Raw genomic sequence first — 25,516 nt, 5'->3', positions numbered from 1 at the left:
TTCTATTGATGACCGTCCCACAGGCAAGATTTTGTTGTTGTTTCAGCCTTAAGAAAGATGACATCTTGTCCACTTTTTGAAGTTTTTATCAAGGTGGACAAGAGGCTACATCCATTATAAGTAACACCTGGCTCTTGTTTGAACTGATGCGTATTTGTTGGGGGATGTAGCTATTGTTTTAAGCTGGCAGGGGAGGAGGGCGAAGGAGCGACTAAAGAGGTGTTAGAAGAGAGGCAGCTGGCGAGTTAAAAACAAAAAAAGAAAAGAAAAACTCTGAGAATCTAAAGTTTCTTTCCTCGTATAGTGTACTCAGCAGTATCTATTTCCTCCAAAAGTCAATTAATCCTGACATGAACTCATCATACCCTCAGCGGCACATCGTTTTCCAGGGTGGTCACTCATAGACGTGAAGCCATCAGCACAGACACACTCATAACTTCCTTTGGTATTTCTGCAGTGCTGGGGACACGTCCCAAATTGCTCACATTCATTGATATCTGTAGGCAAAGTAAAACCAAATATGCAACATCTGCTCCCATCCATTCCTTAGAGACCTTGCTTCTGTTTAAATCCATATTCACTAGCAATGAGGACTGAGAAGGATACAGATGAAAACAAGCAATGATACAAACATCTGTGAAACACTAAGTTTCAGATACTGTTTCACATGCTTTCCAAATATTTTCCTTGTTTAATCTTGCCAAAAGACTTTAAGAAGTATGGATGATTAAGCCCACAGTCCCAAAGCTGATAAACAATGGAGACAGGATTTAAAACTCTATGACTCTGCAATAGCAGAGCACATTTTCCCTTTCAGAAGGCATATGTTGTGTTGTATTGTTCGGTGTCCCTTCACTTCTGCTAACCAGCTTCAGGAACAGGAGTCATTGATTTGCTTTTTCAATTGAGTTCTTAAGCTTCAGGTCCAAAAGGAGCTCTTACAATCTTCTGACTATGACATATCATGAATTAGAAACAGTAAATTAAAATACTAAAAGGCATCTAAAATCATGCTCATCACTCACCATCTTGATAAGCTACCTTCTGACTCCATACCTTACAACTCATCTATGTCTGGCATAAGTAGGTGTGTATAAATATGTGCTGGTTGTTAGACTTACAATGAAGAAAGTAAGCCTAGTTTGTTTTTTACAAAAACTTGGATTTCACACAGTGGTGCAATAAACAGCCATCATCACCAAGGTCTTCATCATTCATATCAATTCCACAGACTCTACTGAGCACACAGTATCTGATAAGCACTTAGGTAGGCACTGGTCAGATAGCATGCATACAGGTGGGGGAAAGCAATTCTTGAGTAGTTCAATGACCTAGAACCACGAAACCATGAGTATGGTACCATTAAGGGAATTAAGTAGTGATTTATTTAATAAAGGGGAGTGGTGGAGAACCTTAAGTGTAAAGTTCACCTAAACAGGAATTGGAAAAAATATACTCTACCTAGACAGGAGGTTCTGTCAAAAACATTGGTTTCGAACCCAGCTGTACAGGAGCAGATAAATCCTCCTTCATTTAATTGGGTACAATTTTGCTCGCATATATTTTCAGCACATGTTCTTTCTTTTCCTTTATCTGAGAAACAAAATCCCAGCATTACAAACCAGATCAGCCATAAATAACAGTCAAGTGGTGTATCAAAAGGAGCACCTACTCATAACCAACTATAAGACATCTTGAGGTGACCGCTTTCCATAAGACTTTGAGAGGACAGAGGGCACTGGGGGAGTCTGGATTCCTATTTCTGATTGTGGCCTGAATACCGTTTAGATAAATGCATATAATGTTAAAACCTTGAGGTAATTTTCACATTATATGCAGCACTCCCAGGCTCATCCTCAGAGCATTCAATTTTGGACTCCAGAACTATGAAGCCTGACACTCCATAGCCGTTATCACCTGCTCTACTATCTTTAATCCTATCGCAAATAGATAGATCGATAGATAGATAGAGAGATAGATGATAGATCGATAGAGAGATAGATAATAGACATAAATAAATAAATAAATAAATAAAAGACATGGATACATATAGATTAGAACAAAATTATAAATAGGAGGAAATTATAAAATTTTAAGAAGACTATAATTTGCCTAACATTGACCAATTGATTATATATGTATATACACACACCCACACACAAATATATATGTGTATATCAAGTGTTGACCAGGGTGCAGTAAAATACATAGAGTTCTAAGTCATACAACTGCTCTTAGAGCCATAAATTAGTACACAGGGAAAGCAATTTTGTACTATGTATGTATGCATCAAGGCCTTTAAAAATATTCATACTCTTTTACCCAGTTATTCCATGTTAATGAATTTTCCCTTGAAAAGGAATAAAATATGCAGTATAATTTATGTTTAAGGATTATAACAATATTTATAACAAGAACATTTGAAAACTTGAATGTATGTTCAGTGATAGGAAATAAATTATTTTATAGCATACTTTAAACGAAGACATTACTGATGCACCATTACTTTATGTAACACTAAAATAGAATATGTCTGGAACTTACACTGACATGTTATTAATTGTAAGATATATATCTTGGTTTCAAAGACATTAAAATATAAAAAAAGACATCTTAGAAGCAATAAGTTATGATTATCTACATGATGAATTGCTATGTGATTATTAAAATTTATAGCTTCAAATGATACTTTGACATGGGAAATATCTATAATAAATTGAAAAAAAGACTGAAAAATTCCATTTAGTATAGAATATTTCTTAATTTTTAAAAATACTAAGAATTATTTCTTACATATACAAGTGCAAAAAAAAGATAGCAAAAGTACACAAACTTTAAAGGTTAGTTCTCTTTTAGTGATGGGATTCAAATGCTTTTTACTTTTGATTATTATTGAACTTTCACAGTAAAAAAAAAAAAAAAAAACTCAGTTTATTTTTGTAGAGCCCATATAAATGATCCTTGTTATTCTGATCCAGATGTTCCAGGACAGACTTTTAACAGCTCACACTCCACCCTAACACTTCATTGTTCATCACTGCCCCAAGAGCTTGTCTCTACCAATATCTATCCAAGCCGTCTGGCTTTCATCCTTGTCATTCTTATCAGTTTGCTTCTTTTATCCTCCATCTATCCCCAAACCTAGGTCTTACAGAAAAACTGGTGAAGATGAACACAGATAGTAAGTGATAATGGGGGAAAGAGAGGCAGTGGTTATCTCCATTAAAGATTTAAGCTTCATCTACCTCTCAAATAAAAAGTCTCCTGGTCATAGGCTTCTGAGTATTTTAGCCAAAGAGATTGTGGTATCTCCTGGTTCAATTCTTTCAAATAAAAACAGATTTATATCTATCTGTCTTCTATAGTATGCACTGAAGTGAACTTAATCACTCTCAGAGTCCTTTAGGGTAAATGACCATATCAGTATATGTGGTCTGAGTAGATTAAAAACACTGAGTTTCAAAAAGAAAAATAACCAAAATAAAGTACAATGAAATTCAATGGAATGCTGCCCTTGGAGTGCAGACTTCAAACTGTACACATGAAAGTCTTATAATAAAGATCCTAGCTTTTATTATAGGAGCTCTTAACAATTGTACATTGCTAAAACATCTATTTAGATTTTCTATTTTTTCATGAGCCACTTTCAGACTTTTGTGTCTTTCTAAGAATTTGTTCACTTCATGTAAGTTGTTTAATTTATCGCCATAAAATTTGTCATAGTATTTCCTTATTTTTAAATTTCTGTGAGGTTAGCAGTGATATGCCCTCTACATTGCTAAATGAATCTGACCTATGCTTATTAACTTGGATATCATGAAGTCAGTCACATAACCTCCATGGGTCTCCCATGCATCACTAGACTTTGTAATTTCCCCTCAGTTCTGAAATCTATAAAGGGACTAGGGGTCCCAGGAGTCAAGAATTTCTGGAGCAAGTGATCCACTGAATGAGTCATGCTTTTGTGAAGCAAGAGTCCTTAACAAGAGCAGAAACCACACGACACTGTAGGATTCTTCCTAAAATGTGAGGGCTTTCTTATCATTTTTTCATTTGAACATGATCACCATTTTAACCCATATAACTGATTTCCCCAAACCCAAACATATGGCACTCTATTTATAAAAGAAATACCCTACTTTCCATTTTATGAAGAAGGAATAAGAACTACCAGAGAAACAGCAAGTCAATCTATCTTTATGACCACATAAATAATATTTGCAACCTGAAGTTAACTTCTTTCCTTTATACCTGTATGGTGCTAGAAAAAATGCTAATGTATTTTCATCCCCAAAAATTTGCCAAGAGAGTAGATTTTAGGTGCTCTTACTACAAAAATTTTTTTTAAAGATAACTATGTGAGACAATGGATATGTTAATTTGCTTGACTATAACACGTCACTATATATATCTAAACGTCATGTTGTACACCTTCAATTTTAAAAAATCGAACAATCTGTCTCAAACACTTCAGTGATGCTTTTGGAGAAGAAGAAGAGGAACGAGGAGGAGGAGACAGAAGAAGAAGGAGAAGAGGAGGAAGGAGAGAAGGAAGGAGAAAAAAAGAAAGGCAAATAAATTAACAGCACCCAAGAACTAGTATTTGAAAAGAGAATTCTATACCTCAAATTATTAGTCCAGAGAAATAAGACTGAATTCCATATCACATATCCACTTAATATCTGAAAAGAGAAGCTGCTTCCATACCTGAATTAATGTTTGTGTTACTTATTTCGTTTAAAACAAAAAAACCTGCTACTAATTAAATGCCATTTGAAAAGAAAGTACTGTAGTCTATTTGAAGCCTTTTAACTGGCACAGGCAATTGAAAGAGAAACCAGTGCTTGACTACTGGACCCAAGTCCAACCTGGAAGTACTCCAAACTCCTGGAACTGCTCACCTATCAGTCTCTGCGAGTTAGAACCCAAACTTGCCATTCAGTTTTGCGAATTCTATCATGTTCAGCTTTTAAAATATTTAATCAAGTCACTTAATTCTGTCAATAACTCCAAGTCCCACAGAAAACGTATGTGAAATAAATGGCAAGCCAACTCAATGTGGCTGGTTATTCACACCCCTTTGTAACTCATGCAGGAGAAAAATTGATAGAAAATCCTTTGGATGCCTCAGAAAAAAAATCAGTTAGAGCCCAAGAAGTTGAAAGCACATGGAGCTCACTAGGATGACTAAGTCACAGGCTCCTAGAGTTTGAAGAACGGCCTCCTTTTTCCTGTGAGGAAACCAAAGACTGGAAAAGTCAGTATGTACCTAAAGTGGTATAGCTAGTGGCGGGGGTCCAGAGGCCAGCCCTCCTAACCTGGACTCACATGACTGCTCCAGTTCTGCCTCTGCCATTCTGTGTGACCTCAAGCAAGTTACTTAAGCTCTCTGAGCTCTATTACATAGACAATAAAAGCAACTCAATGGGGCTAACTTGAGTAACACATTAAGTAACATATGTGAAAGCACTATGTGGGTCATAAATGGACTACAAAGGTGTGACTCAGTAACATGTCATTCTAACATTTCCATCAAAACATTGAGCTAGAATTGTTCCTTGGTTATGTTCATCATCCTTTTCCTACACAAAGTGCTTCCTCTACTTTCTTTCTTTTTGTTTGTTTGTTCATTTGTTTTGAGACAAGGTCTCTCTTTTTCGCCCAGGCTAGAGTACAGTGGCACAATCACAGCTCACTGCAGCCCCTGCCTGCACTCAAGCCATCCTTCTACCTTATCCTCTCGAGTATCTGGTACTAGAGGTGCGCACCACCACACCCAGCAAATTTTTGTGTATTTTGTTAAGACGGAGTTTTGCCACGCTGCCCAGTCTGTTCTTGAACTCCTAGGCTCAAGTGATCTGTCTGCCTCGGCCTCCCAAAGTATTGGGGTTACAGGCATGAGCCACTGCACCCAGCCACTCCCTCAACTTTAAAAATAAAAACAAATGTCCCTTCCCAGGTCCCCTGTGGCATTCCCTTCTTGCTCAAACACCCTCAGAAGCGTTTTCAAGTACCAAGGATACTACATTTGGCTTAAGATTTTTTTACTTACTGCAACCCAGTTCATCAGACCAATCACCACAGTCATCGGCATCATCACACACATTGTCGTGTGGAATGCAATGTCCATTGCCACACTTATATTCATATTCCGTACAAGGTTTAGGGGTTGGTTTTCTACCTGTATGTAAGAACAAATTAAAATCAAAACTTTTTCTTTTGTGAAGCAAGATACTTCCTTCTACGACAGAGGCAGTTTGTGCTTACCAAATAAATAAGTGCTTCCCTACATTTCCCAGTCTCCCTTGCAGGTGGGTTAGGACCATGTGACCAGTTCTAGCCAATGTACTGTCAGTTGGAGGTGCCATGTGTCACTACTGGGCTGAAGCAATGAAAAGCGCACATGCCTTCTCCATGTCTCCTGTGCTACTGCAACAACCTTGGAAGCCATGTGTTCCAGGCAGCACAGCTGCAAGATGCAGGCGGGCTGTGGAACCAGCATTGGCCTTTATATGAGTGTTCAATAAGCCTTCATTATGTTGCACCCCTGAGACTTTAGGATCTGTTGGTTGCAACAGCTAGTATGAATTGTTTCGAATAACAGAGTGATGAGGGAAGTAGAGTACTTCCACAACAAAAACATAAAATATTTGGCATTGGATTAACAGTCAGGAGGCAAGCAACAAGGACACTGATAGTGGAAGCAGGAAAGATGGAGATCATGTTATGCAAAGTCAAAGCATTTGATAAAGCTATTGCCTCAGAAAAACTGGAAGGCAGATCACATGCTTACTGAACCTGTCAATCATGGAGTGAGGTTAGAAGACAGAATGTTAGTAACGTGCATTGATTGCCATTCCTGAGTTTGGCAAGATAGTATAAGAAAGAGAGAAGCTAAGAGAAGAACTGGTTAACTTACAAGCAGAAATAAAATAAAGCTCAGAAATTTGCTGTGTGAGAAAAGCCAACTGTATCTACATCCCAAACAATAAAAGTCTGAAGTTTAAAAGACTTTGAGACACGAAGGCCCAATAAAACCTCCTCATTGGATAAAATGACTGCCCGTCTATTTTTCTACATGGATTGGATATAAGTGACAATAAGTTCAGACAGAACTTATATGAGGGAAAGGAAGCAAAGAAAAAAGCAGATTTGAGAACTATGGCTCAAAAAGAGCACTAGATCAGGTTACTAACTTTTAGAACAGGATAGAAGCAAACAGATCAAATGTCTGGTAGGTTTCTGAGAGCAAGATATAACCAAATAAACCAAAATGCTATGACTGTTTGAGACTTGAAAAACAAAACAAAACAAAACAAAACAAAAAACTATTGGGCTCCTGGCCTTCTATAAGCAAGAAGTGGGGTGAGAAAGCTGTGCGGGTCCTAATGGGAGCATATTTCCCCTTCCCTCTTCATTTGAAGAGGAAAATAGACAAAGAAAAACTCTCAAAGGGTAGAGTCAGAAACAATGAGAGACATTTTGACACAGGAGCTGCTGCCAGAGCAGAGGCATGAGCTAATCAATAAATACCCTCCACTCTCCAAAGAAGGGACCTTTACAATGTCTGCCCAGAGTGACTATGTGATTTACTCTCCTTTCCAGGCCAGTGTGCTTTTGAAAGTGAAGGTGGCGCTATTCATAATTCCACTAGGGCAGCAGACATGAATCAGGACTGTCCTGTGCCAACATGTGTCATCCTAGCCTAGTGGGACTTCAGAATTGCTACAGACTGGTGATTGCCACGACTCTCTAATTCTTTCTTTCCCATGGGAGTGTTTATTTCTATTGCACTGCCCCTGTTCCACCGCTACCTATCAGGCACAGATGGCACCGATTGTTTATTAGTTTATGGGTCTCCCGACCAAGAGGAACCACATCTGGAAATGATTGATTGGCTACTGCCCATTACCCAGAGGTCCTGGATTTCAGTTTCTGAATGGACTAAGCTATGTCCCTTGGGAAGGGGTTAAGGGTGTTCCATGTATGAGAAGAAAATCGTAAAGGAGTATTTAGTGACACAAGGGTAAATTGTATGAGAATGCACATTCTTCCGTTTTCCAGTCTCCCTTACGGTTAGAGCGGGGCCATGTAACTGGTTCTGACCAATGGACCACAAGCAGGAGGATATCTGTCATTTCCAGGCTCAGGAAGTTAAGAAGCTGTGTGCTTCCACCATGTTGATCTTCTCCCACCTTGGCAACCTTGAATGTGTTCCTGATGGCATAATTATAGGATGGAGGAAGGTTGCTAGGCAGTCATTAAACTTTACATGAGTGAGAAATGAATCTTTGCCATTTTAAGCCATTGAAATGTTGCAGTTTGCTTCCTGTGGTGGCCAGTAGTGGTTTCCCAGACTAAAATTCTGCTCCTTGAAAAGAATAAAAGTTTATGGATTCTGGGATTTGACCATGTGCTACAAAGTCTTGCTCCATTTTTTTTTTAATGGCATTTTTAGTAGAGGAAATGGGAAGAGATTTTGGGGAAGGGGGAAATCTGCTCAAATTTTTAAAAAATATTTTATTTCTGGGCTTTCATCCTTTTGTACTATGCCTCAAATAAATTAATGCTATAACCACAGATTCATCTCTGCCAATAATAATAATAATAGGAATACAAACTTGAAGGTTGCAGTAGTATCAAAGTCCTCCCTGACAGACAGTCCCCTCTGGGACGGGGGCTGGAAGTAAGCATTCTGTGGCAAAGCATTCTAATAGCACATCAATACAAGAAATAGAAAGTGGAAAAATTAGGAATTTATCTTAATTTTCCCAGGTAATGTCTTTTTGGGGGAAAAAAATAACTGGAGTCAGGGAAATGATTTTCCTCACTGACTTTTTTCTAGGCAAATTAAATTGCCCAGAAAATTGGTCAACTTTCTCCTTCAATGGATAGATTTTAAAACATTTTGAAAGTGCAGGAAAAACACAGATATATCAATGCCTGAAATGTTAAATGCAGCCAGTTTGAAACGTCTATCTTAAACTAATCTATGATTTTTCTCTTCTGGGAAATGAATTTTCATTTTCAACAAGGATATTAGACAAGCTCTGTTAACACCAGGGCTGCCTTGCTTCACATGATCTCTGCAGCTGGGCACCTGCCTAGATTAGCAATTAGCAACTCCTGAAGGCTGAAGAATGATCAAATCTTATATCTGAAAACATAAACTATTAATTTGTGAGGTGTGGCTCAACCAGTATTTAGTGTTTGTTCTCAGTTTCTTATGAGAAAAGAGGAGGGGAAGGTTTATTAAATGTTTAAACAAAGACTGAAAAATTAATGGATTTGCCAGCATTGTGTTCAAATGAGACAGGAAGAACAGGCAGGGTTACATGTAAGCAATGCATGTGTTTGTATGGTCTTGTAAACAATTATGTCAGCAGAGATCTGCAATCATAGGCACAACTCTATAGAACAAACTGAAACCCGAGAGGTACATTTTCCAAACTGCAGACCACATGGAGTCCTTCCTTTTTCCTTCTCCCTTTTGACTTTTGCTTACAGTGCTCCTCTGTCTCATCAGTTCCATCTCCACAGTCATCCACACTGTTGCACACCTCATGACCATAAATGCAGCGATTGTTGTCACACCGGAAACGGTTTGGTGAATTACAGGGAACATTCACTGAAAGGAAAGATGGAAAAATGAAATTACAGGTTAACAGTAGAATCTAAGTGTCAATATCTAAAATACTCCAGTGCCAGCACCAGGCTTGCTTCATTCATGCACTCATTTACTCATTTGATTAATCAATCAGCAGATACACTATATATCCAATACACGCCAAGGTACTGTGCTAGGCACTAGTTATGATGGGAAACAAGAAAGACACAGTCCTTGTCCTCATGGAACTTTCATTCTAGTAGAGAAACAGACTTTTCAAATTAACCATTCAATTACAACTACAAAACATCTACTGGGGTGATCTGACATAAGTTAGGGAGAGGAAGGCTTGGAAGAAACTTCCCATTGATTCTGAGTCAGAGAGGAGCATGGCAGGTCACTGGACCTGAATAAAGGCCTCTGTTGCTGGAACATGGAGTGTGGAGCACAATGGTGGCTGTGAGGCTGGTCAGGCTGGCAGTACATGGGCTCTTATCCTAATAGTCAGGAAGTCATTTGTTTGATCCTTCTGATGGCAGTTGTCTTAGAGTGTCTAGAGCCTGAGTCTTTTACTGAAGCTTTAAATTGTGTTGGATTTTCCTTCCTGAATTCTCTCACATCGTACATTTAAATTCGATATCTCACGATCAAACCCTGACACACTTGCTGTCCAGAGTGAGACCTCTAGCTGCTGCCTGTACAGCTATGAGGAACTCAAGGGTAGTCCCCAGGTCCCCTACTTGTTTGGTACAGGGAACATGGTTCACTATACATGTACCACAAATTCAGTGAACTCAGCATACATGTGGTCTTCACATGTGATCTTCCACATGGAGGATTTGGGCTGTCTGATTTTCCTTCTGCCATTGTATCACACACAGGGATCAAGAGGAGAGACTTGTAATAATATTGGTTGAGGGGAAAAAGTCAGATCTAAGGGCTGGTTCTTGGAAGTATTGTTAATAGAACTATTGCAATAATTATTTGCTGTGAAAGGCAAGTTCAATATTATAAAACAGTGTTGGAAATTGTTTAAGGTAGCTGTGTCTCTAACTCTCCAAAGTTTATTTTTACTAGCTATGGGCATTTTACCTTACGGAGAGAAGAGATTTCCTAAGGACTTCTTTGAAAGTTAAACACGTCTAAGATATGTCTCAAGATTCATGAAGTTCAAAGCAAAACAAGGCTAGTTCCTAAGAAGTAAAGAAAAATGTTGGGATGCAACTGTGAAATATAATGAACACTAATTAAAGTTTTCTGAGAAGAAACAAAATGCTAAGACATCATTTTCACAAGTCAAATCTCTGGGCTAAAAATGAGTAGTGATGAAGCTGGGAAAGGGGATGGAAGATGCAACGTGAACTTCCATCAGGAGTGCTTCTCAAGGTCTTGTCTCCTAGGTTAAGGGCTTTTACTTACACAAAATCCTGACACTTTAGTTTGCATCAGAATCATTTGAGGGGCCTGTTAATGTATAGATTGCTGGGCCCTTAATTTTCTCACAAAATTAAGGCCATCTTGGGGAAAGAGCTTAAAAAGCGGAGTCTTTGAGTTAATGTCTTTCCTTCCTCTACTTCTCTTGGGCTTGATTTTTTATTTCTATTTGGATAGGGTACATCCCATGAACCTGCATTTCTACATGTTCCCAAATGGCACTGACATTCCTACTCCAGGGAAGACACTTTTGAGAACTATTACCCTAGAGTTTCTCCAATGACTCCAAGCATGTAGCAAAATGACTGAAACAACTCTATTTTCGCTCACTTATTAAAATCAGTAGTTCTCAACCAGGGGACTAAACTAAAAAGCTAAGAAGCTTTTTAAAAATACATATGTGCAGGCTTCATTCTTGGAGATTCGCTTCATCAGATCTAAGCCTAGGGTGAGGCCAGGGCATGTGATTTTGAAATACCCCTCCTCCACTGCTACTGATATGTACCTAAATTGAGACTCACAAACAAGCAGGGTTTAAAATATACATATATATGTGTGTGTGTGTGTGTGTATATATATATATATATATATATGAGCATCATTCAGCAAGAGGGAATTAGATGGCCTTGACTTACCATGTTAAAAGGAAGTGACTGTAAAGATTAAGAAAATCTTAGCATTTTCTAAAGGTGCTCCCGGAAGCTCTAGGGGTTTGGAGAGGGTACTTCCAGGGGCACCAATGTAGGATACAGCAGGAGAGGTACAGCTTCCTCCCTACCCTTCCTCAGACTTCAACCACAACAGATCTGCCTTTATTTATGCACACTGGGTTTTCAAGCAACATTTCCTTTAAAGGCATTTTTTCTAAGATCATAAAATGTTTAAAAACATGGAGGTTTTCCCAACTTTCTCAGGTTACAGAGAGAATTGAAGCTGGAAGACCCAGTGAAATAACACCAATACTTATCCTGTGTCCAGTCCTAAACAATTGTACAACTGCTCTCCAGGCTCACATGCTACATATAAGAAACACTGAGATTTGACAGACAACACCACTCCCATTCATTCCGTTTCTCTCCCTCTTACAGCACAGGTGAAGTTCTTCATCTGAACCATCGCCACAGTCGTCATCGCCATCACATTTCCAATATGGTGGGATACAAACATGGTTTTTGCATTCAAACATAGTAGCCTGGCAGTATACACCATCGGGAAAGCGTGTAGCTGCCATGGGGGAGAAGACATATTCAAATTATTATACAAATTGACTACTTTTGGAAAGCTTCCTGCTATTTCTCCTTTGGCTCTTGCCATTATAGCCTGCTCTTCTTTATTCATCAAGATGTACAGTGGCCTTGACCTGTCTGAAAGTCGAATGGACTATGTCTTAAGGGCAGTTGTCAGAGCTCAGTTTCCAATGGCATGAATCATCCATGGCATGGACAGCCCTGGACTTAGTCTCTACAGGCAAATGTCAGGACTGGTTTTACCCACATACATTTATAAAGTCCTCTTTGGCAACCACATCATCAACAATAACCATCATAGATGGTTATCATGGATGATGGTTTGTTGATGGATCGGCAATAATGATGTATCAACAGTTTGCATTTATTCAAGTGAGCCATAAAGATTCAAATCTGAGTAATCATATTAGCTTTCCAGTTTTTGTAGGGAAAAGAAAGAGAGATCAGACTGTTACTGTGTCTACGTAGAAAAGGTAGACATAATAAACTCCATTTTGATCTCTCTCAGTCTTCTCAGTCTCTTGTCCCACCTGATGAGAAATACCCAAAGGTGTGGAGGGGCTGGCCCCCTTCAAGTTTTAATCATTTTTATACCCCATCATGTGACTGAAAAAAATTTTAATGTCATAAATTCAAAATGTTCTAATACCCAACCCTTGTTCTTTATACTAGTGTATTCATTGCTTGACTATTTTTTACCTGAAATGTTTTTTATCTAATTAATGATTTGTATAGTAGCTGATAATATATACATACTTTGTTAGCACAAATTACTGAATATATTCTCCATTTAAAATAGCAAAGAAATGCACTTGAATGGCCATTGTGAAATATATGATTATGATGACTTAGAACTCAGGTGAACTGATCATTAACAGTGCATGCTGAAGAGACAATACCTATGGCCTTTTAATGTAAGAAGTGGTAGCTGACTCATGTCTAAACTATCATATTCATATTCTCAGGTAAACAGTACTACATATGTGTCTAGGGACTTACGACAATCAGCTTCATCAGAGGCATCCAAACAGTCAGCGGTTCCATCACATTTCAATGCACTGGGTACACAATGTCCACTTGTACACTGAAAATATTCAGGATGGCAGGTCCTCATCTCTGAAGAGAAAAGATTGTCATTCTGAGAAGGCCTTGTCATTTTCAGGCAGAGATTAGGTACCTGGAGTACAGTGGGTACTCCATCACATTCCTATCTACACCCTGTGACTGGCTCACAGCAAACCCACAACTTGTGATTAGCATATTAATACACTCTCAAAACTCACACTTCCCCCACTCAACATATGGAGATGGAAGTACCTAGCTCCCTTTTATTAAATAATCTCCAGCTCTTAAGATTTTCCTCAGAAATCAGATTTCTCCAGTTTTCAATGTTTTCTAATTTTCCTAAGACCCAACACCAAATCAGTAAAGAGCTATAAAAATTACTTTGGGTTTAGGATTCCTTTCTCAATGACCTGATCTCTACACAAGACAGTCATAGTAGTACGTGTATATTCCTTAAGGTGACTTTCGGTGGAATAGTAGCAAGATCAACGTCTTTGTTCACAACGCTAATGCAGATTAAAATCTACTCCTAAGAAGGGTTGATATTAAAATTAAATTTTTTAATTCCTTGCTATTTTCCTCTATTATGACTGATCTAGACTGCTATGAGTTAAGAATAATGCATAGAAAATACAGAGCAGAAGATACTGTGTTATGCTAAGGTTTATATATTACACATATACTAAAATCATTTTCCTCTAAAAGCCTTATAAACACTAATGTGAAGCCCCTACACTGTCACAGTACAAAATTCTATGGTAAGCTTCTCAAATGACAGTTACCACAGTCCCGTTCATCTGAGTTGTCCCCACAGTCGTTGTAATGGTCACAGATCCATCGTGAGGGAATGCACTGCTGATTGACACATCGAAACTCGCTCTCCGTGCACTCCCGGGGCGCTGGAAAGGAAAGGCACCTGGCCATGAGTGTGCACCAGGAATCACACACAGGAGACATCGTGTGAGCTGGCCAAAGTGCCCGGGTGCCCAGCGCCCTCCTGTGTCCCAAGCCCCAGAGGTGTGCTTGGGCAAATCATTCACCCTCCAAAACTAGACCTTTCACCTTAATTTTGAGTCTGTAAAGAATGGCCTTTATTAAGAAGTTTGTCCATAGGTGATTTTTTTATCTCTCTTGCTTGCTCTCTCTTTTTTTTTTTTGAAACAGGGTCTTTCAACATTGCCCAGGCTGGCTTTGAACTCTTGGACTAAAGTAATCCTCCCAGCTCAGGCTCCTGCATAACTGGGACTACAGGTGTGTTCCACCATGCCCAACTTGATTTTATCTTAATTTTTTTTATTTCATGAAACTCTAGATAACCTCTTATAGGATTCAACATGAACTTTTATTAATAAAAGACAAAATGCCAATTGGATTACCCTTTTGTGTAAGTTTTTAGCTAAGTGATATTTGCAGATGTAGTCAGCTTCCTAAATCTCTCATTGCCTATGGCAAGTGGTGATCACTTCTTTCTTCCAAAAGATAAATAACATTAGAATGTATTTCATTAGTCAATTAGAAATTGATGCATATCATGAGTCAGTGATATACATTCTGGACAGGGCTTCATTAAGCTTGTTTTCAGAACATACATTGAGTGTGTTCTGACCATCTAGTTTGATATGATCTCAGCCTCTTGACTTCGTTTCCTCAACCTCCCTATCCAATGCCTTGTAGTCAATACCTTCAACTGGGAGAAACTAAAACCTGTCTTGTTATTTAACTATTAGCCCTCCTAAAACAGTCAGCTATTCTAGGAAGTGTAATAATGCAAACACAAGTTTTCTCTCCTCTCCTGTGAAGGCCATTTTGGGGAAAGAGCTTAGGAAGCAGTGTCTCTGGGTTAGCACCTTTCCTCTCTCTAGTTCTCTGGTCCTGGTTTTCTATTTCTATTCTATTTATCTTGTTATATTTTTCCTTTATCATAAGTCACCACAACTTCTTTTGGAAAAAAGAAGTTGGGTGTGAATAAATTCGACACAGAAAAGATATACTTCGGTAAATACCTTCATCCAAAAGCTTGATTTGAAACACCTCAGAAGGAGAAGATGCTTATGTCTCTAGCGGAAGAGAAAGTAGAAATGTACTGACCAGCAGAAAGAAAGAGATCAGACAGCTTGATATCCTACCCATTGAGGATCAATGACATGGACAGTTGAATTATGGACAAAAAGCAAACATCACAGCTCTGGTGGCACATAAGGACCATAGGACTGTGAACACTCACCACAGTTCTCCTCATCTGAGTTATCTCCACAGTCATTTTGCCCATCACACTGCCAACGAAGAGGGATGCAGTGGTGATTTTTACAGCGGAAATCCCCCACAGGATGGCATGTCCTCTCCTCTGCAAAGCAGTCATTGCAAAGACTTCATAAACCATTGGCAGAGAAATGCACAAAGTAGTATTGGCTTCCTTGTGAGACAGTCTGAGAATTGTATTAGCACACTCTTGAAGCTCCCAAAGAGAGGAATGCCAGCAACATTCATGGTCAATATTCCCTCTTTTAGCTACCCTGAACCTATCCTACTGCTTGAAACTCAATCCATTCCCTTTGGTAGAAACCGTGCAAAGAATGAAATGGTATGTGGTTTGTAATTTGCAACAAAGACCTGGTATGGGAGGCTAAAATGACGCCACAATAAATAAATATTTTGATCATATTATCTTCAGTCAATTGGACTCAGTGTCCTTAAAAGGATTTAGTATATTCTTTACTTCTCTTCCAACTAAACCCAACACACATACTCACAGATGCTTTGGTTTCAAGTTAGACTATGACTAATCTTGACAAATTCCATTAATTTATCTGATTTTCCCATGTTACCAGAGGGACTACAGATGTCCAATAGATAACAGGGAAAATCAGAGAGACATTCAGAATATGAAAATCCCCAAATAAGAAATATCCTAATTTGGAAATATCCTTTTTAGAGATAGATACCAAGTCTTTTCTGTAACCCCTTTCTACCAATTTCAACCAATTTATAAAATTAGAGAAACAATTTAAACTTGTCAAGTATGAGTAAGAATTCTACATCTAGAAGAAATTACGCAAGTTTCTAACATCTTAATAATGTCTTCCTCAATGACAGCATGATTTAAAATGCTATAAATTCAATACTCCCGGTAATCCTGCAAAATGCTACCAAATGTAACATGTCATTAGAAGAATCAACCATTTTTTTTAACAGAGGTAAACAAAGAAAAAATGCTATGGAAAATACACTCTCATCTCTCATCTAATAAATGGCGCATGACATGTGGACTTGCTTGTCCCTCCCTCCACTCCCCTGCAGCCCCTCCTACCACAGCCTTGCTCATCACTGTTGTCCCTGCAGTCATCTACACCATTGCACACGGCCCACTTTGGGATGCAGCGGTAATTTGTTCTGCAGCTGAATTCTGTGAAGTTGTCACAGAGATGGGCAGAGCTCACTGAAAAGGGAGGAGGCATCAAAGTCAGAACTGAAGGTACAAGAAAGCACCTTTCCATTGTCACATTGGGGCTGTGGTACTGAGGAGTAACAATGACCATGTTACCAAGAAAACTGACTCTGGCATTGTGTGTCTGCTTTAGATGTGATCTGTTCACCATGAACAGAAAAATAGTTCCAAGTTTCTCACTATCTCAGCACCACTCATTTGTTTTACAGTATAATTTTGTGGGTGGGGTTGGGGAAGAACAGGATTTGAAGTTAAAAACCTGGGTTGAAGTGTTAGGTCTGACACTAAACAGTAATGTGACCATCCACTTAATGTGAACCTTAGTTTCCTCATCTGTAAAATGGAACTTGTTCACACCCACCTTCCCTACCTCATAACATTTCTCTGTGGCCCAAGTGAGAAAGCAGTAGATATACAACATGTAAGTTCTTGGTATCATATTCTGGTTGGTTAGACATTCTATGTATCAAAAGGAGGTATTAGCCACTTGAGAAACAGCGTCTGGTTCCACCTGCAAGTCATATAGCTATACTCTGCCTTTCAGTGCCAGAGTTTGCAGGGAGTGCCAAGGCAGAGCATCCCATCGGGCTGAAAAAGAAAGCTCCATGTCCTCTCTCAGTCCCCATGGAAGTTTCCTCATGTCTCCCTGCTCTGGTCATGCCTTGGCCCTCCCGTAGGAACTTACTGCATTCTTCAATCGGCTCATCCGAGTGGTCTCCACAATCATTATCCACATCGCACTTCCAGGCCTGTGGGATGCAGCGGCCATTAGCACACCGAAACTGGCCCGGCCGGCAGGTCCTGCTAGCACAGTGGGAACTGTCTTCATCTGAGTTATCCTCACAGTCGTTAAACGTGTCACATTGCCAGGATTCCGGGATGCAACGTTTGTTGGCGCACTGCCATTCATTGGAGTCACAGTGGTGATTCTCTGAGAGCAGGGACATTTGGTTATCAGCTTGGAAGGCATCAAGAATGAAAGCTCCTAACTGACATCAATGAATCCTGGATAGCAGGATCACGATTTCTTTTTAGGGGACTTATTTCCGAATGTACTTATCAATCAGTACTACTACATGGAGCACTTCTTCTTTTGACTATTACTGTCTCCCAAATTCTTAAATATCTTTTTATTGCATAAAGACTTAAGAGATAAGAACTGAACGCCCTGATCTGTTAAGCATACCTTCCTCAGTCCCTATTCTACTGGAAAATAGTCTTCAAACTTTGTGTTTGTTACTGCTATTGATGTGTTGTTTTTAGTTTGGGGGAATTTTATTTTTTGCCTATTTGATTATTTATTTATTTTTCTTGAGACCAGGTCTTGCTCTGTCACCCAGGCTTGAGTACAGTGGCATGATCTCGGCTCACTGCAGCCTCGACCTCCCAGGATCAAGCTATTCTTCTACTGCAGCCTCTCAAGTAGCTGAGATTACAGGCACATGCCACCATGCCAGGCTAATTTTTTGTATTTTTTGTAGAGACAGGCTTTTGCCATGTTGCCTAGGCTGGTCTTGAACTCCTGGGCTCAAGCGATCGACCTGCCTCAGCCTCCCAAACTGTTGGGATTACAGGCATGAGCTGCTGTGCTCAGTCTTTTTTTCTTTTTTTTTTTTTTGGCCTTTTAAATGGAAATGTAAATAAATATGGCAACTGAGGGTCCCTGTTAAAAATGGGGGTGGAAACCTCTCATTTCCTCCTCAATGTTAACTCTCAAAGGGGATTCAATGCCTAGCACATGGTGAAGAGCCACCAGTAGAGACAACTGATTATCTACTTCAACCATTTGCCTTGTAAAAACCTTAAGATTTCTAAAAAAAAAACACTTCATAAGAATAGAAAAAGGGTGGAGCCTGAGTTTCCTTCTAGGACTTTGAACTGGTTTTTAATTCATGATATTCAGGAAATACCCACAGAATCATGATTGTATACAATTATGCAATCAACATAGAAGTGGGGAAAAGAGGCATAAAGCAATTCAACACACCACAAAGAAGACGGTCTTCATCAGACCCATCAGGGCAATTTTGGTGAGCATTGCATAAAGTCTGTGGGCTGGTGCAGTTGCCATCATTGCACTGGAATTGTCCTAGTCGGCAGAAGCGCTGCGGGCAAAGGGCCAGTTCATCAGAGCCATCTGAGCAGTCTTTCTGTCCATCACATTTCCACCAGATAGGAATGCACCTGCACAGAGAACATACAGCACTTCTTTAGCAAACCACCAGGGGCAACAGTTATCTGGAGAGAAGGAGTCAACACTGAATTCCAAGAAATGACATGTATGAGTTCTCTCGTGGTCCCAGAAGAGGATCAATTAAATCTCAGTTACAATGGTGTATTTTCAGAGAAAACATTACTTGGCAAGATAGAATAGGTTTCTTAAGATCCAAATACAAACTGAAAATGTGCTTTAAATATGATGAATAAATTCCTTCCACAAAAAACAATAAATAAATACAGAGTGTATGTTTTGAGCTGTGTTCTAGGAGCAGTGATTGCTTCAGATTGTTTGCCAGGGTGATGTAAAAGTATTGTCTGGGAAGTTGGAGGGCAAAAACAACTGCTGAGGGTCTTTCTCACAATAAATGTATGCTAGATTCTTAATCTCAGACATCTTATTTAATCACTACAATCGTCTACCGCTGCATCTTAGATGCTATGATCTGCATTGATGCCTCTCTCCATGCCACTCTCTAACTCAGGTCCCCTAGTCATCAATGGCCTGTGGACATTGTTAAGGAAATAATCTGTGGCCATGTTTCATAGCAAACACAAATGATCAAAAATGGATTTGAATGTGTAACCCTAGATCCCCTGGCATAGGCAGCTAAGGAGCTAGGCTGGCATAGGCATGGAAAAGACAGTGAAATTCTATTACTTCTGGGGAATATTTTTCAGTATGTACTTATATACACTCTGGCTCCAACACTCAGGACAATTAAAAATGAGAAATACATGCCTTGCTTCCTTTCTATGAAAGTTTGCATATATAGGCATAACAGTTTGTTTAGCAAGCTCCTTCTATTCATGGAAAATATTATCTGAAGTTGGAGGCTGAGAGTCTTACTGTGTTCCACATAAACCAAGTTAATTAACCAAAATCTTGTCTCATTAGAAAACTCCCATCCCTTGGAGCCTTGAAGGTCAATGTCTGTACAAGGGCTAGAGAGGCACTGAGGAGAGGGAAAGAGAGCCTTACTTTTCATTGTTAGCACACAAGAACTGGGTGCTGGAGCACATGGGCATGCAGTAGGTGCTGCCACTCAGCTGAAGGGTGCGGAAGTCATCTGGACACTCGCAAGTGAATCCTTTTCCTCCCGGTTTGATGAGGCAGAGATGAGAACAGCCACCATTGTTGATACCACAGGGATTGCTCACTAGTGGAAAAGGAAGAAAATGTATGTTCATTTGCTTAAAGAGAACATCAAGCATAGATTAGCTGATTACACATCTTGACATTAAACTTATCACCTCTTAGAGAATTTAAAAAACCCAACTATCCTAGATTTATGATTTTCCCAAAAGTTCTTAAATAAAATGGATGATAGAGTTATACAAGCAACAACCATGTGCTTTAAGAAAGCTCATTTATATGCTACCAGAAGTGAGCTATACTCACTGGTGTTTCTGACTAGAAAAGATGTGTTTCCCCAAGTCCTGGGACAGCAGGCAGTAAACTTAGCTTATATTCATTTGCCTAGACCTAGGTTAAAGTTTTAATTTCCAACAGATGCTATATTCATTCCCTCATTCTAAGTATATAGGTAACAGAAGTTTGGCCAAAAATAATGTGGGTGAATAAACTGAGCATCATCTTTACTAATTTTCCAGGTCACCACTTTGAGATGAATATTTACTTGAACTTCTAATAAAAATTATATGAAGAACATTAACTTCCAGAAAGAAATAACTAAATTTCTTTATTTTGCTAATTCTCATTTTTCCTTAATTCCAAGTTTATCATATGTTTTAGCAAGACATCACAACAAAGCAGACCCACAAAAAACAGTCTATCCCCAAAATATACTCCAGACCTTTACTAGATTGTCTCTAAATCATAAAGTTGCTTTAATTGCGTAAAAAGGGATATAAGTTTACAATCCGATAAAAACAATTTCTCTTACTTAAAAAACACTAAAATGCACTGCTCTTGACATTATCTTCTAGAAGATAAGAATAATATCTATTTTATACACAATATCATATGCATTTATTTAGTATTTAGTATTTAGGGCTGAAATGCCATATTTTTAATTCCTTTAAAGTACATCAGTCCTCCCATAGAAATAGAAAAAATAAATATGGAAACATAATAACTGTTAAATCTTATCAAAAACAAAGGAAAAAAAAAGATGATCTTGAAGAATTTAGCGAGTTTTAAGAAAAAGAAGAGTTCTAGGTAGTCTTTCCAGGGAAGAGGGATAAACTCTCAAGATACTTGCCTACTGTCAACTTTCAGCATATGCTTTGAAGAAAACACTAACAAGTAACCACAAACTCTTTGTAAATCATAAAGCTCATGCTTAAAGACAATCATGACATGCACATAACCCAAGGCAACCATGCCAAACCCCTCAGTCACCTACTCACCAATGGGCTGCCTATATGGATGGTAAACATGGATGTCGAATGGTCTGTGTGTTGTGTTCACCAGTGTCTGTCTATTTGATCCATCATATTTGTTTCCCTTTTCCACTGTCCTTGTATTCCAATCTGTCCAATAAATAGTATCTTCAAAAATGGAAATAGCGAAGGGGTGAGGCAGTATCCCATCATACACTGTGTGTCGACGGTGGCCCTCCAAATCAGAGTACCTGCAGCAGTAAGCAGAAACAGTTACGTGATGAAGGTAATCCTTCTCCTCTAATGTCTTGCAGGATAAACGAATTCACAAATCAACAAAATTCTACCTCCTAGAGATAACGTAAGTTCAGATCCTCAAAACTCCTAGTCTTTAATTAAAACAAAAACTAAACTTAAAGGATTTATCTGAATTGAACAAAAGATGTAGAAGTGAAAAGGCAATGCTTAACAAAATAGGAATAGTGTCAGGAGTTTAAATAATCACTAATTCCTAACCACGGCTGCTTTCCTGCAGATGAAGCTGGTATAGCTATTGTAGGTTTACGGCCTCTTATGTTGATGTTCCTCATTAAGCACCCTTTTGATATCCTGGGGTGAACACCATTCTTGTTTCTTCCAACACCATTGGAAGAAATCAGTAGATAGCAATATTGTACTGGAATTCTACCTTCTCATTAACATTCCGGAGGGGACGCTATTCTAGGAGATAGTTAGGTTCTCAGTATAACCTGAGGGGAACACAACTCAGAGGCCTGCAGGGTTAACTTTGCAAACACCAGCAGGACATTTATTATTAATCATGCCATGGCACCATTAGCAAATACTTTTCCAGATGAAGAAACCTCCAGAGAAGGTTCTCTGATTTCAATATATTACAGAGGATCCACAGCCAAATTCCCAAGTCCTCTCAGTTCCAAGGGCTTTCATTACTATGGGTCTATATCAGAAATCATTTCTAAAATAGTGACAATTTAATATTTTAAAAATTTGGAACATATCCTAAAATTCAAACAGGAGATAGAACAAGCTATCAACCAAGAAGCCTGATAATGTTAGCCACACAATGTTAAAAATATTTCCTAAAATATAATTTACGGTAACTTATAGAAGCCATAGGAAAACTTGAAGATGTGCTTGACCTCTGTTGATAAGGATGCAGATAAATGACCAGAAATCAGTCAAAATCTTATTTATTTATTTATTTAGAGACAGTCTCATTCTGTCGCCCAAGCTGGAGTGTAGTGGCACAATGTTGGCTCCCTGCAACCTCCTCCTCCTGGGTTCAAGTGATCCTCTTACCTCAGCCTCCTGGGTAGCTGGGACTACAGGCAGGTGCCATCACATCCAGCTAATTTTTGTAATTTTTGTAGAGACAGGGTTTTGTCATGCTGCCCAGGCTGGTGTTGAACTCCTGAGTTCATGCAATCTGCCCTGCTCAGCCTCCCAAAGTGTGGGGACTATAAGTGTGAGCCACTGCACCTAGCCACCACCTGTTTTTTAAAAAAATCATAGACCAGAAAGTAGTCCTGAGACCTTCCCTTTCAGTTCCTTTGTAATCTCTGTAGAGAGACCTCAGATACCTCTATGAGCATTTTTTGTCAAGAGTAGAACTACATGGCCATGCGTGGTGGCTGACGCCTGTAATCCCAGTACTTTGGGAGGCTGAGGCAGGCAGATCACCTGAGGTCGGGAGTTCGAGATCAGCCTGACCAACATGGAGAAACCCTGTCTCTACTAAAAATACAAAATTAGCCAGGCGTGGTGGTACATGCCTGTAATACCAGCTCCTCGGGAGGCTGAGGCAGGAGAAATGCTTGAACCCAGGAGGCAGAGGTTGCAGCAAGCTGAGATCATGCCATGGCACTCCAGCCTGGGCAACAAGAGTGAATCTCCATCTAAAAAAAAAAAGTAAGAGTAGAACTACAGGCACAGCTCCAGTGATGTGTTGGTGCATCCCAAGATGTACAAGGAATCAATTGGATGCTCTATAAAAATCTATTGCTTTATGTGTCTATGAAATATATTTCTGAACACAGGCATTGCTACCTCTCCAAGAGGTAACCAATTTAACATGGCTCATGAATATTAAAGTTTCCTTTATTCCCAGATCACAGTGCCTCATACTATGATTTGACTTTTAGACTGAAATCTACTGCCTAAATTTTATAATCCATCTACACAAATAATCTATATTAGATTGTATCAAAAAGTGAACAGAATATTGTACAACTAGAAAATTCCTTTTTTCGTCTCTAATACTCCTGGAAACACTGTCTAAAGGTATGCTGAGTGAAACCTACTAAGCTTTCAAAACCAAGAATAATCTATAGGATCCAAAGAACAATAGAAGTCAGTTAGAAAATCATTGAAGCTTCTTTGAACATCTTGATGCTTCTACTAATTCAATATAGAATTGCATGGAAAGCTAACTCAGCTCTCTGATGTGCCTTTTAAGAGAGGATACACACACTGTGAGAAGGGCTAAGAGTATTACCATCAGTATATCACATCAAAATGGTATAAGTAAACTAGAAATAATATTTCACTGCTTCTAATTAAAGTTAATCTCTACCCTAAGAGTGAGTTAGTATCTGCTACAGTAAATTCTGCAATGAGAATGCTAAGGGCTACCTTAGTGTAGCAAATGAACCAGTTCAAGAGAAAGTTCTGGAATTGATTAATTATGCCTGCCATGAGCACAGGAAGAAAGAGGACTAGCATGTGTGCCAGGTATTCCTTCTTTTTCAGTGGCATGTCCCAAGGGAATAAGGTGTTAGAGAACTCCAAACTTTTCTACACTGACTTTGGCAGCAAAATAAACATAACAGAAGAAAGGAATTTTTAAAAATAAAATAAAATAAAAAACTTTGAAATAGCTCTACTGAATGAATGGCATTTCCATGCTTTTGAATACAACAGGCTGTTCCTGGATCACTATCCATAAATGCTTATGCAGAAGACATTACTATGGTCTAACTAGGCCATAACTAGCAAAATTCAAACTAAACCCTCAATATGGGTATTCTTGATTAACTGTTAATTAATAATGCATATCATCTTTTTTACAATGAGTATTTTTATTGAACAGTATATTTAACACACTTAAAAAAATTATCCTATTACCAGAAAGATGTAAATGCCTTATCATATTGGATTAATGTTAACAGACTCTACTGCTACCTAAAATACCGCATTGCACTTAACCATAAATGTGCCAAAATATTTTAAGGAAAGTTTTCCAAATCCTTTTATTCTTTTCCTTTCCTCAAATACTAAAATTTATTAATCATGTATTTCATAGGGGAGAGCAAAGTAAAGAGACAAAAAAATTAAGATGACTTGCACACTGAGCTGACTACCATGGGGAGAGATTATTAGCTCTGTTTTCTAGATGAAAAAAAAAAAAACAATAAGAAGTGAAAACACCAGGTCATAAACCCTGATCCATATGATTTAAAAGTTCACCCTCTTTTTACTGCACCATCCCATAGAGCTCAGCAGTTTTAGTTAGAAGTGTGACTTCCTCCCAATGACTTCCAACAAACAGGTCAGTTAGACAATACAGGGGACTAATAGACTGGAATCACAAGCTCTGATGTTTGAAATAAACAGTCACACAATTGTTTTATGCTTTTCTATGTACGTACTCTATGTAACCCAAGTGGGCATCTGCCCAGTAGAGTAGATCATTGGTGTAATCAATGGTGATGCCATTAGGCCACTCTAACTTGGTGGAGATAATCACAGACTTGTTGGTTCCATCCATGCCTACTCTCCCAATGTATGCGCGGTGACCCCAGTCTGCCCAGTAGATGTACCTGTCAGGGCAAACACAAAAGATCAGTCCCTGATGCCAAAAGAAGTCAGTAGCCAAAATACACACCTTTTCTCCATTTAGAGAAATGGAGTCTACATTCTGTAGAGTCCCTCAGAAAGGAAAGAGAGCTAACAGCAAATAATCTAAAAAAGAAAAAGGAAGGGGACAATGTACAGAAAATGTTCACAAATAAACACAACTAACTGAATTTCAGTGGTTTTGACATGGAGAGTCCAGTAAAGAAATTGGTTTTCTGAAACCACAATTTTCTTTGCACACAGCCAAAATACATGACTCAAAAAGTGCAAAAGTGTGTC

At 38.8% G+C, this 25,516-nt stretch overlaps 1 protein-coding gene across 2 annotated transcripts in view; it reads right to left on the bottom strand.

The window, feature by feature from the left end:
- The window catches only part of LRP2 (LDL receptor related protein 2), a 221,836-nt gene that overhangs the window by 26,762 nt on the left and 169,558 nt on the right, over positions 1-25,516 (bottom strand). For both annotated transcript variants that reach the window (XM_033231218.1, XM_033231219.1), the window contains 14 exons: positions 25,030-25,200; positions 21,389-21,612; positions 19,998-20,175; positions 18,786-18,982; positions 17,484-17,729; positions 16,661-16,789; positions 15,578-15,697; positions 14,136-14,252; positions 13,288-13,404; positions 12,128-12,265; positions 9,506-9,628; positions 6,053-6,181; positions 1,462-1,593; positions 366-497 (listed from right to left, as the gene is read on the bottom strand). In XM_033231218.1, coding sequence (XP_033087109.1) covers positions 366-497; positions 1,462-1,593; positions 6,053-6,181; positions 9,506-9,628; positions 12,128-12,265; positions 13,288-13,404; positions 14,136-14,252; positions 15,578-15,697; positions 16,661-16,789; positions 17,484-17,729; positions 18,786-18,982; positions 19,998-20,175; positions 21,389-21,612; positions 25,030-25,200 — 2,153 coding nt within the window. The remainder of the gene's footprint in view (positions 1-365; positions 498-1,461; positions 1,594-6,052; positions 6,182-9,505; positions 9,629-12,127; positions 12,266-13,287; positions 13,405-14,135; positions 14,253-15,577; positions 15,698-16,660; positions 16,790-17,483; positions 17,730-18,785; positions 18,983-19,997; positions 20,176-21,388; positions 21,613-25,029; positions 25,201-25,516) is intronic.

Source organism: Trachypithecus francoisi, unplaced genomic scaffold (genome assembly GCF_009764315.1).
Source record: "Trachypithecus francoisi isolate TF-2019V2 unplaced genomic scaffold, Tfra_2.0 Lachesis_group13, whole genome shotgun sequence".
Classification (NCBI taxonomy): Eukaryota; Metazoa; Chordata; class Mammalia; order Primates; family Cercopithecidae; genus Trachypithecus; species Trachypithecus francoisi.
This window is presented reverse-complemented; position numbering and strand designations above follow the sequence as displayed.